At 38.8% G+C, this 12,570-nt stretch overlaps 1 protein-coding gene across 7 annotated transcripts in view; it reads right to left on the minus strand.

Moving 5' to 3' along the window:
• Nucleotides 1-12,570, minus strand: part of TSGA10 (testis specific 10) — a 90,797-nt gene that overhangs the window by 37,638 nt on the left and 40,589 nt on the right. For all 7 annotated transcript variants that reach the window (XM_061431635.1, XM_061431633.1, XM_061431634.1 and 4 more), the window contains 2 exons: nucleotides 12,433-12,510; nucleotides 11,339-11,490 (listed from right to left, as the gene is read on the minus strand). In XM_061431635.1, the coding sequence (XP_061287619.1) occupies nucleotides 11,339-11,490; nucleotides 12,433-12,510 (230 nt within the window). The remainder of the gene's footprint in view (nucleotides 1-11,338; nucleotides 11,491-12,432; nucleotides 12,511-12,570) is intronic.

A 12,570-nucleotide genomic window follows, 5' to 3' on the forward strand; every position in this document is an offset into this window, starting at 1 on the left:
ACTGAGCTACTCTATGATCCAGCAATCCCACTCCTAGGCATATATCATGAGAAAATCATACTTTGAAAAGACACTTGCATCCCAATGTTCACTGCAACACTATTTACAATAGCTTGTAAATTACACTATTACACTATTTACAACACTATTTACAATAGGACATGGAAGCAACCTAAATGTCTAGCAATAGATAAAGATGTGGTGTATATATATACAATGCAATATTACTCAGCCATAAAAAAGAATAAAATAATGCCATTTGCAGCAATACGAATGGACCTAGAGATTATCATACTAAGTGAAGAAAGCCAGAGAAAGAAAAATATCATCTGATACCGCTTATATGTGGAATCTAAAAAAGACACAAATGGACTTATTTAACAAAACAGAAAGAGACTCACAGACATAGAAAATAAACTTAGGATTACCAAAGGGGAAAGATGGGTGGGATAAGGTACATTAGGAGGCTAGGATTAAATATACACACCACTATATATAAAACTGATAACCAATAAGGACCTAATGTATAGCACAGGGAACTATACTCAGTAGTCTGCAATAAACTATAAGAGAAAGGAATCTGAAAAGGAATATATATTTATGTAACTGAGTCACTATGCCGTATACCTGAAACTAACACAGCATTGTAAATCAACCATACTTTAATAAAAATATTCTTGAAAATACATGCTAATGTAAGAGCCATAAATATAATAAGTATATCAATTCATATGATAATGAATGAGTCCTGGAAAGACAGGGAGAGGATGTGACAAAACCTTCCGGTGTACACTGTGGCCATCCTTATCCTGTTAAACTATATTGAAGCTGCATATTTTCCAAAATAGCCATAAGATCCCTGTATAATTCAAGAATACATCTAATAGGAAAGAGGAAAATGGAAAACTACATGCACAATCAGAAGTTTTCAAATCAGAATTTTAAATCACTGACCCATAAACCCACACCAAAAACAGACACTCAAGAAACAGAAGCTTCAGAAATAAAGCAGGTAACTTCTTTAGCAGATTCTTCTAACAGGCCCTCCAATGTCAGAAAACTCATTCAAGATATGTTTAGGAGGTTTTTATACCAAAGCCCAAAGGGGCTTAGGTTATAAACTAGCTGATGTACCTTTTTTGAATGGTTACTTTGGAGCTGAAAACCAACTCCTCTGTGCACCCTCAGCAGGTGTTAAAAATCAGGGTTCTGGCATATCGTGCGATTCTCCTGATCTCTCTTATTCTCAAAACAAACTCCCACTTGGTTCTCAGACTGCACTCTCCATCAGTGCTCAGCTGTACACACTTTGCCCGGTTCTAAGGAAACACTCACTCAGAGACACTCAAAATAATGCTTTTATAGATAATTGTTTATAATTAAGTAGATTCTCCAGAGAAACTCACACTAGTGAAATAGAAAATTCTACAGACGACAGCACTCATAAACCAAGCTACAATGCATGGTGATGGCGCTTTATAGTTTTCATTCAGCACTTTACCAAATAATATTACAAGCAACTTTGATAGCAGAGACTGAAATTTATGCTTTGCTACCTCAGAATGACTCTAAGACTTAAAATTCAAAATGAGAAGAAATCTGTACCTATTATAAAACTCAGGGCACAGAATAGAATGCTTCCTTCACAAAATGACATAATCAGAACCAAATGATAGATTTTTAGAGTAATTTTGGAAAACGTCTTGACAGGTCATTTGTCTGGCCAGAAATCAGATAGTGAAGGTTCTCAGTATGACATTAGTATGGGATCTGACATACAGTTGCCATCTCTAACTCAGAGTCCTATTATAGATTTTGGTTGCTTCCAAATTTGGGCAATTATGATTAAAGCTGCTACAAACCCTATGTGTAGGTTTTTGTGTGTACATAACGTTTTCAACTCCTTTGGGTAAATATCAATAAGCATGATTGGTGGATCATACGATAAGTATATGTTTAGTTTTGCATGAAACTGCCAAATAGCTTTACAAAGTGACTGTACCACTTTTCATTCCCATCAGCTCCTGTTGATCTACATTCTTACCAGTATCTGTTGTGCTTCCGATTTTGGCCATTCTAATAGCTATGTTTTAATATCTTGTTTTAATTAGCATTTCCAGATGATATATGATGTATTGCATCTTTTTATATACTTATTTGATATCTCTATAACTTCTTTGATGAGATTTTTGTTAAGGTCTTTGGCCCATTCTAAGTGAGTTGTTGCAAAATTCAAAAAATCCTTATTGCAAAATTCAGACTCAAATTGAAGAAAGTCGGGGGAAAAAACCACTAGATCATTCAGGTATGACCTAAATCAAATCTCTTATGATTATACAGTGGAAGTAACAAATAGATTCAAGATATTAGATCTGATAGAGTGCCTGAAGAACTATGGACTAAGGTTTGTGACTCTGTATAGGAAGCAGTGATCAAGACCATTCCCAGAAAAAAAGAAATGCAAAAAGGCAAAAATGGTTGTCTGAGGAGGCCTTACAAATAGCTGAGAAAAGAAGAGAAGCTAAAGGCAAAGGAGAAAACGAAAAATACACCTATTTGATTGCAGAGTTCCAAAGAATAGCAAGGAGAGATAAGAAAGACTTCCTCAGTGATCAATGCAAAGAAATAGAGGAAAACAATAGAATGGGAAAGACTAGAGATCTCTTCAAGAAACTTAGAGATTCCAAGGGAACATTTCATGCAAAGATGGGCTCAAAAAGGAAAGAAACAGTATGGACCTAACAGAAGCATAAGATATTAAAAAGAGGTGGCAAGAACACACAGAAAAACTATACAAAAAGATGTTAATGACCCAGATAATCACGATGGTGTGTTCACTCAGCTAGAGCCAGACATCCTGGAATGTAAAGTCAAGTGGGCCTTAGGAAGCATCACTGAGAACAAAGCTAGTGGAGGTGATGGAATTCAGTTGAGCTATTTCAAATCCTAAAAGATGATGCTGTGAAAGTGCTGCACTCAATATACCAGCAAATTTGGAAAACTCAGCAGGGGCCACAGGACTGGAAAAGGTCAGTTTTCATTCCAATCCCAAAGAATATTTAGACTACTGCACAATTGCACTTATCTCACACATCAGCCAAATAATACTCAAAATTCTCCAAGCCAGGTTTCAACAGTACATGAACCGTGAACTTCCAGATGTTAAAGTTGGATTTAGAAGAGGCAGAGGAACCAGAGATCAAATTGCCAACATCTGTTGGATCACTGAAAAAGCAAGGGAGTTCCAGAAAAACATCTACTTCTGGTTTATTGACTAAACCAAAGCTTTTGACTGTGTGGATCACAAGAAACTGTGGAAAATTCTGAAAGAGATGGGAATACCAGACTACTTGACCTGCCTCCTGAGAAATATGTATGCAGGTCAAGAACAGACAGTTAGAACCGGAACAGACTGGTTCCAAATTGGGAGAGGAATAGGTCAAGGCTGTATATTGTCACCCTGCTTATTTAACGTATATGCAGAGTACATCATGCAAAACACCAGGCTGGATGAAGTACAAGCTGGAACCAAGATTGCTGGGAGAAATATCAATAACCTCAGATATGCAGATGACACCACCCTTATGGCAGAAAGCGAAGAAAAACTAAAAAGCTTCTTGATGAAGGTGAAAGAGGAGAGTGAAAAAGTTGGCTTAAAACTCAACATTCAAAAACCTAAGATCATAGCATCCGGTCCCATCACTTCATGACAAATAGATGGGGAAAATATGGAAACAGTGGCTGACTTTATTTTTTTAGGCTCCAAAATCACTACAGATGATGACTGTAGCCATGAAATTAAAAGATGCTTGCTCCTTGGAAAAAAAGTTATGACCAACCTAGACAGCATTTTGAAAAGCAGAGACATTACTTTGCCAACGAAGGTCTGTCCAGTCAAAGCTATGGGTTTTCCAGTAGTCATGTACGGATGTGAGAGCTGGACTATAAAGAAAGCTGAGTGCTGAAGAATTGATGCTTTTGAACTGTGGTGCTGAAGAAGACTCTTGATAGTCGCTTGGACTGCAAGGTGATCAAACCAGTCAATCCTAAAGGAAATCAGTCCAGAATATTCATTGGAATGACTGATGCTGAAGCTGAAACTCCAGTACTTTGGCCACCTGATGTGAAGAACTGACTCATTGGGAAAGACCCTGATGCTGGGAAAGATAAGGCAGGAGAAGGGGACGAGAGAGGATGTGATGGTTGGATGGCATTACCGACTCGATGGACATGAGTTTGAGCAAGCTCCTGGAGTTGGTCATGAACAAACAACTGAGTGAATAAACTGAACTGAAGTGAGTTATTTCTTATTGTTGAGTTTTTTAAAAGTCCTAAATATAATGAGGGCAGGAGGAGAAGGGGACGACAGAGGCTCGATGGCTTCACCGACTTGATGGATATGAGTTTGGGTGAACTCCGGGAGTTGGTGATGGACAGGGAGGCCTGGCATGTTGCGATTCATGGGGTTGCGAAGAGTCGGACATGACTGAGCGACAGAACTGAAGTGAACTGAAATATAATTTGGATGTGTGTGACTCTTTGTGACCCCATGGACTGTAGCCCACCAGTTCCTCTGTCCATGGGATTCACCAGGCAAGAATACTGGAGTGGGTTGCCATTTCCTTCTCCAGGGGATATTCCAGATCAAGGAATCAAACCCGAGACTCCTGCATAGCAGGCAGATGCTTTACCATCTGAGCTACAACCTATCTATTACGAAGGTACAATTGATATATAATATTATATATTTTATGTGTATAATATAGTGATTCACAACTTTTAAAGGTTATATGCCACATATATCTGACTTATTTCACTTAGCGTAATACCCTCAATGTTGTTGCAAATGGCAAAATTTCGTTCTTTTTTATGGCTGAATAGTATCCCATTGGAGAAGGCAATGGCAACCCACTCCAGTACTCTTGCCTGGAGAATCCCATGGGCAGAGGAGCCTGGTAGGCTGCAGTCCATGGGGTCGCTACGACTGAGCGACTTCACTTTCACTTTTCACTTTCATGCATTGGAGAAGGAAATGGCAACCCACTCCAATGTTCTTGCCTGGAGAATCTCAGGGACGGGAAGCCTGGTGGGCTGCCATCTATGGGGTCGCACAGAGTCGGACACGACTGAAGTGACTTAGCAGCAGTATCCCATTGTATGTGTCAGTTCAGTTCAGTCGTTCAGTCGTGTCCGATTCTTTGCGACCCCATGAATCACAGCACGCCAAGCCTCCTTTTCCATCACCAACTCCCGGAGTTCACTCAAACTCACGTCCATCGAGTTGGTGATGCCATCCAGCCATCTCATCCTCTGTCGTCCCCTTCTCCTCCTGCCCCCAATCCCTTCCAGCATCAAAGTCTTCCAATGAGTTAACTCTTTGCATGAGGTGGCCAAAATACTGGAGTTTCAGCTTCAGCATCAGTCCTTCCAATGAATATTCAGGACTGATTTCCTTTAGGATTGACTGGTTTGATCTCCTTGCAGTCCAAGGGACTTTCAAGAGTCTTCTTTAGCACCACAGTTCAAAAACATCAATTCGTCGGCAGTCAGCTTTCTTCACAATCCAACTCTCACATCCATACATGACCACTGGAAAACCATAGCCTTGACTAGATGGACCTTTGTTGGCAAAGTAATGTCTCTGCTTTTGAATATGCTATCTAGGTTGGTCATAACTTTCCTTCCAAAGAGTAAGCATCTTTTAATTTCATGGCTGCAGTCACCATCTGCAGTGATTTTGGAGCCCCACCAAAATAAAGTCTGACACTGTTTCCACTGTTTCCCCATCTATTTCCCATGAAGTGATGGGACCAGATGCCATGATCTTCATTTTCTGAATGTTGAGCTTTAAGCCAACTTTTTCACTCTCCACTTTCACTTTCATCAAGAGGCTTTTTAGTTCCTATATACACACACATTGTATGTGTATATATATGTATATACACATATATTTATACACCCATCTTCTTTATTCACTTGTCTGTTGATGAGTAACATTTAGGTTGTTTCCGTATATTGGCCATTGTAAATAATGATTCTATGTACACTGGGTTGCATGTATCTTTTCAAATTAGTATTTTTGTTTTATTCAGGTAGATACCCAGGAGTGGAATTGCTGGGTCATATGGTAGTTCTATTTTTAATTTTTTGAGAAACCTCCATACTGTTTTCCATAGTGGCTACATCAATTTCCATTCCCATCAGCAATATACAAGGGTTCCCTTTTCTCCACATCCTGGCCAACATTTGTTATTTGTGGTCTTTCTGATGATAATCATTCTAAAAGGTGTGAGGCGGTATCTCCTTGTGGTTCTAATATGCGTTTCTCTGATGTTTAACATTGTTGAACACTTTTTCAGTGCCTGTTAGCCATCTGTATGTCTTCTTTGGAAAAATATCCATTAAGTTCTTCTGCCCATTTTTTAATTGAGTTGCTTGTCTTTTTAAAGTTAAGTTATGGATAACAGTTCTTTATTAGACGTGTCTTTAGCAAACATTTTCTTCCAGTCTGTGGTTTGTCTTCTCATATATTTGATATCATGTTGAGCAGAGTATTAAGCCTTCAATTTTTTTTCCCATTTTTGTTTTTACTGGAGGCTCAGGAGGCACATGACAGTTCATAACAGGGCTTCAGAGGTAGGGGGGGGCAGGGAAACAAAAAATAAATGGGTGGGAAAGAAAAACAACCAGGAGGAGGGAAGATCTGGCTGGTTCCTTCTCAGCCTGATTTAGGGGAGGGAGTTGGTGCCTCTGAACAATAAGGATGGATCCCTTCCTTCAACCCTTGGTAGGGGAGAGAGAAAAAAAAAAGCAAAAGGGTGTTGCTTTGGCCCTCCTGAGTCTCAAGGAAAGGGGGGGAAAGCCAGTGTTTTGATGTCATGAATTATGGGAAAGAGCAGAGGGAGGTGCTGGGTAGGATACAGGTCAGTTGGAAAAACTGGCAGATACCAGATGGTAACTCTGGGTGTCCTTTGAGTTGGAATCACTCTAGTATGGTGGCTGGCGGGTCCCCACTGTTGATGGGTGCTGAGGTCTCTGGGGTGGTGGGCTGCCTGGGTCCCAGGAACTGCTGCCGTCTCCACTGGAAGTAGGGGCAGTTTCATGGGCACTGGGGCTCAGGTCGGGAGCTGTCAGTGGGGCCTTGGCTGGGCTTGGTCTTGTCATCCCCACTTTCTGTGGTGGGCTGCTGGGGTGGCCTGGGGTGGAAAGGCCCTTAGTACCTGGGTCAGAATCTGGGTGGGGATATCCGCTCACCCCCCTGCTGCTGGTCTCCCTCCAATGGGGCTGTCTCTTTGGGTTCTATGCCGTCCGTGCCCTCTGTCGGCTGCTGCTGGTTGGGGGCCGAGGGCCTCACACAAAGCACTGTCAGTAGAAGAAGGGTGGTGGGCTCCGTCGTCTGGGCCACTGCCCGGAGTCTTTGACATGCTTCCTTTTGCTGCCTGGCTCTGTTCTGCTCATTCAAGCCCCTTAAGTCTTCAATTTTAATGAAGTACAGTTTGTCAATTATTTCTTTCATGGATTTTGCCTTTAGTATTATATCTAAGAAGTAACCACCATGCCCAAGGTCATCTGGTATGCTTCTAAATGTTGAACTTTGGTTCATGTCTGTTGCAGCTGCAGACGCCAGAGGTGTTGAATGTCTCCATTGTTCCGTTTCTGTTTCTCTTCTTGACCGTAGGCTTCCCTACATCCTCCTCTTCAGGCTTATTTTCCTCAATTAACTAAAAAGAATCTGCCTGCAATGCAGGTGACCCAGGTTCAATCCCTGGGTGGTGAAGATTCCCTGGAGAAGGAAATGGCAACCCACTCCAGTATTTGTACCTGGAAAATCCCATGGACAGAGGAGCCTGGCAGGCTACAGTCCATGGAGTCGCAAAAATTGGATCATAGATTTAAATGTAAGAACTGAAACTATAAAACTGCTAGAAGAAAATCCAGGAGAAAAATCTCACCTTAGGCTTGACAATAATTTCTTTAAAAGAATACAAGGGATGGAAATAAATTTTTTAAAAGCAGTAAGTTTCACTTAATCAGAAATATTTTCTCTTTAAAAGACACTTAGGAAAATAAAAAGGCAAGCCACAGACTGGGAAAAAATATATGCCAAACATATATTGTACCTGACAAAGAATTTATATCCAGAATATAGAAAGGATTTTTACAACTTATTGGTACATATAACTCAATAAAAGTATGCAAAGGTTTTGAACAGACACTAAAGAAGATACATGTATGACACAAAATGACATGAACAGATGCTCAAAATCACTAGTTATTAGAGAAGGCAAATCAAAACCACAGTACATACCTATTAGGAGGGCTAAAACTATAGAGACACTGCATATGAAGTATTGATGAGGACATGTAAAAACTGGCACACTCATACACTGCTGGTGAAAATGTAGAATAAAACAGTACAACCACTTTGAAAACAGTTTAATGGTTTTTACAGAAGTTAAACATACCTCCATCAAATGACTCAGTTACTCCAGTCTCAGGTATTTACCCAAGGGAAGTAAAAGCACACATCCATATAAAGACTCAAATGTGTATGCTCATAAATGGTTTTCATTATAGCTCCAAGTTGGAAACAACGGAAATGTTTATGTGGTATATCCATACAGTGGAATACTACTCAGCAATAAAAAGGAGTAAACTATTGATTATATGTGACAACATGGATAAATCTCAAAACAATTATGCTGAGTGAAAGTAGCCCTATAAAAGAATATACACTGCATGATTTCACTTATATAATAACATTTTAGAAAATCCAAATAAACCTCTGTGACAGAAAGCAAATCAGTGGTTGCCTGGGGAAGAGGATAGGCAGGCATATGAAAACTTTGGAAAGTGATGGACAGGGCCTCTATCTTGAGTGTGGTGATGGCCTTACAGGTACGAATAAATGTCGAAACTTACCAGACTGAACACTTTAAGTATGTGCAATTTTTATTATATGTATGTCAATTATACTTTACTAATACTGCTAAAAGAAAATAAATGTACACAAAACCCTCAAAATTATTATATATTTATCTTTTAGAATATTTTTAATAAACCACCAAAATGCTTTCAAAGAACTTCCAACTACATGTGAAAATATTTATGGTAAGGGATTAAGTGAAATTGGCCACCAAATATATAACTTAATATAGGATGATATCAATTACATAGAAAGCTTACATACAGACATAACACTTCTGGCTATAAAAACAAATCTATATTACTGCATTTTCCCTGGGCTATGAAATCATGGGTGATTTAAATTTCTTGGAAACTTTTTCTCTATTTTTCAAGGTTTTCTTTGTTGTTGTTCTTATTTTATTATTATTTTTATTTTACCTGAACCTGCAATATCCTTTCAAGCAGAGAGTAAAAAATAAATTAAGGGCAAGGTGAAAAGACAGCCTTCACAATGGGAGAAAATAATAGCAAATGAAGCAACTGACAAAGAATTAATCTCAAAAATACACAAGCAGCTCATGCAACTCAACACCAGAAAAATAAACAACCCAATCAAAAAATGGGCTGAAGAACTAAACAGACATTTCTCCAAAGAAGACATACAGATGGCTAACAAACACATGAAAAGATGCTCAACATCACTTATTATCAGAAAAATGCAAATCAAAACCACAGTGAGGTACCATCTCACACCAGTCAGAATGGCTGCTATCAAAAAGTCTATAAGCAATAAATGCTGAAGAGGGTGCGGAAAAAAGGGAATCCTCTTACATGGTAGGTGGGAATGCAAACTAGTACAGCCACTATGGAGAACAGTATGGAGATTCCTTAAAAAACTGGAAATAGAACTGCCATACAGCCCAGCAATCCCACTGCTGGGCATACACACCGAGGAAACCAGAATTGAAAGAGACAAGTGTACCCCAATGTTCATCACAGCACTGTTTACAATAGCCAGGACATGGAAGCAACCTAGATGCCCATCAGCAGATGAATGGATAAGAAAGCTGTGATACATATATACAATGGAATATTACTCAGCTATTAAAAAGAATGCATTTTAATCAGTTCTAATGAGGTGAATGAAACTGGAGCCTATGATACACAGTAAAGTAAGTCAGAAAGAAAAACACCAATCTCAAATATATATCGAATTTAGAAAGATGGTAACGATGACCCTGTATGCGAGACAGAAAAAGAGACACAGATGTAAAGAACAGAGTTTTGGACTCTGAGGGAAAAGGCAAGGGTAGGATGATTTGAGAGAATAGCATTGAAACATGTGTATTACTATACATGAAACAGATCACCAGTCCAGGTTTGATGCATGAGACAGGGCGCTCAGGGCCGGTGCACTGGGATGACCCTAAGGAATGGGATGGGGAGGGAGGTGGGAGGGGGATTCAGGATGGGGAACACATGTACACCCATGGCTGATACATGTCAATTTATGGCAAAACCACTACAGTATTGTAAAGTAATTAGCCTCCAATTAAAATACATTAATTAATTAAAAATAAATAAATAAATGACGGGAAAGAACTTGAGTAATTCTCTGTCCTGACAAGTGATTCCAATGCATCAGTATGTACCACAGACCCTTGAAAGACCAAAGAGGCTACTTTGGGAATTTGTATATGAACCAAGTATTATCTGTAGACTAAATAATGTATTTCACACTCTAATGAACTATTATTTTTCATATGTTCATAGATACACTGAAATTCAACCTGAATGAATGTGTAGAATTTCTGTTTCTCACATCAATAGACATTGCAAGTAAAACTGCTAACATGGAGGTCTTTAGAAACTTGTTCCCCTACACCACTGCCTGCGGGTTGCTTTAACTGGGATTTCTCCTGCTACAGAGCAGTACGTAGGAACAGCTAAACACAGTACGTGGCATCCAGTTAACAGAAGTTCCGTTACATGCTCTTATTTCTTTGCTATGGCTTTTATTGTATGTCAAACCACCCCTTTTCTAAGCTACTGTCAAACCTGTGCTTTGCATTTTCTTACACTGTTCAGATCCCAGGACATAATTTAAGTTATAAGGTACATTAAACAGTGAAAGGCCAAGGTCAAATATGCTCTTTACCCAGAAGGGCTTTGTAAAAGCTATTTCAGCTAAATACTGAAGCTTTCTGCAAATACAAGATTACAATTACTAGAAGTTTGATTCCTGTAAGAGTGGTATTCCCAGTCTGTCAGTCTGTGACTGACCTTTAGGAAATCATTTAATGTGTGCCGAGGTGTCCACTACTGTTTAAGTTAAAGTCAACAAATAACTTAATTATCACCCTAAAATATCCTTCAAAAAGCAGAGCTACTCTTTATAGTAAACTATAGGTTTAATGGCAATTGACTTTACCTCAAAGAATTATTCTCTGCTTTTTGTCTGCCAAGTTCACTTTCAGTATCCATCGCCTTTCTTGCTAGTGATTTCATTTCTTTTTCCACAGTGGTTATTGTTTCCTTCATCAAAGTCATATTTGACATTTGTTCCATACGTTCATCATCAAGCTATATAAGCAGAATGACAAGGTTACTGCCATCACTAAAAACATCTCAGTAATCTTTCAAGAGAGACATTCTGTCTTTGTACAAACTGGTATATGAGATGATCAGCTTAGACTTGAACCTTGTGGGAGGCTTCATGGACAAGGTACTGTAGAGTAGGAGCCTGGGCAAGCCACCACACAGCTTATCCATGAAGCCTAGCGCAGCAGATGCACATTTTCATCTGCTTCAGCTGGACTATAGCACACACAGCCTATTTGCAAGAAGCTTTCTTACTTGTTGCTCAATACGAACAAGTTATACATACAAACTAGGACTGGGAAAAAAACTCTTGTTTTTTTCTGTCTATTCCTGTCAATTGCTTTTTTTAAAAAAACAAACTCATTATAACATAAAACAGATGAATTTAGAAATATAGTCGATTAAAGTTGGTAACGGAAAACTGAATTCCCTTAATTCTGTTTATATGGTCAGAATATCTCCAATATATATGGATAGCATCTCAAAGCCTTAACTAGTAACAAGGTAATGCTTCATAATTAAATTCAGTTTAAATATATTTTTCTCATTGGTTTTCATTTTGTTATAATTTTCTCTATCACAGCTACTCTTTAGGAAGAATAAGCCAGTTTCTCTGTCCCTGGCAACACTATAATTAATGAAACAGGGAGATGAAAAATCACTGAGAATGCATCCCTAATGGTTTTTCTTTAAAGAACATACACAAAAAGCATACACAACCTAACACAAAAAAGACTTTACTCACATTTTTTAGAAGAAAATAAATAATGAAAAAGTGACAATTTACAGTATACACACCACCTTTAACATCTTAGGACTGCAAATGCTATCTGAGAAAACCAACTTTTCTGAACACAGAAAAAGGGGAAAGTGGGGAGCCATTGATAGTTTATAGCCCAAAGTGCAAAAGGGACTTTTCTTTACGTTATGAACTGTACACTCCAGCTCCTCTATCCTTTGTTCCAAGTGAGCCTTCTCATTAAACGCTGTCTCTTGGGCAATCTGTTTAAAAAACAAAAACAAAACAAAGGTGCTCTTAATGTTGCTGTTTTGCATTTCACA

The sequence above is a fragment of the Bos javanicus genome, chromosome 11, assembly GCF_032452875.1.
Source record: "Bos javanicus breed banteng chromosome 11, ARS-OSU_banteng_1.0, whole genome shotgun sequence".
In the NCBI taxonomy this organism is placed as follows: Eukaryota; Metazoa; Chordata; class Mammalia; order Artiodactyla; family Bovidae; genus Bos; species Bos javanicus.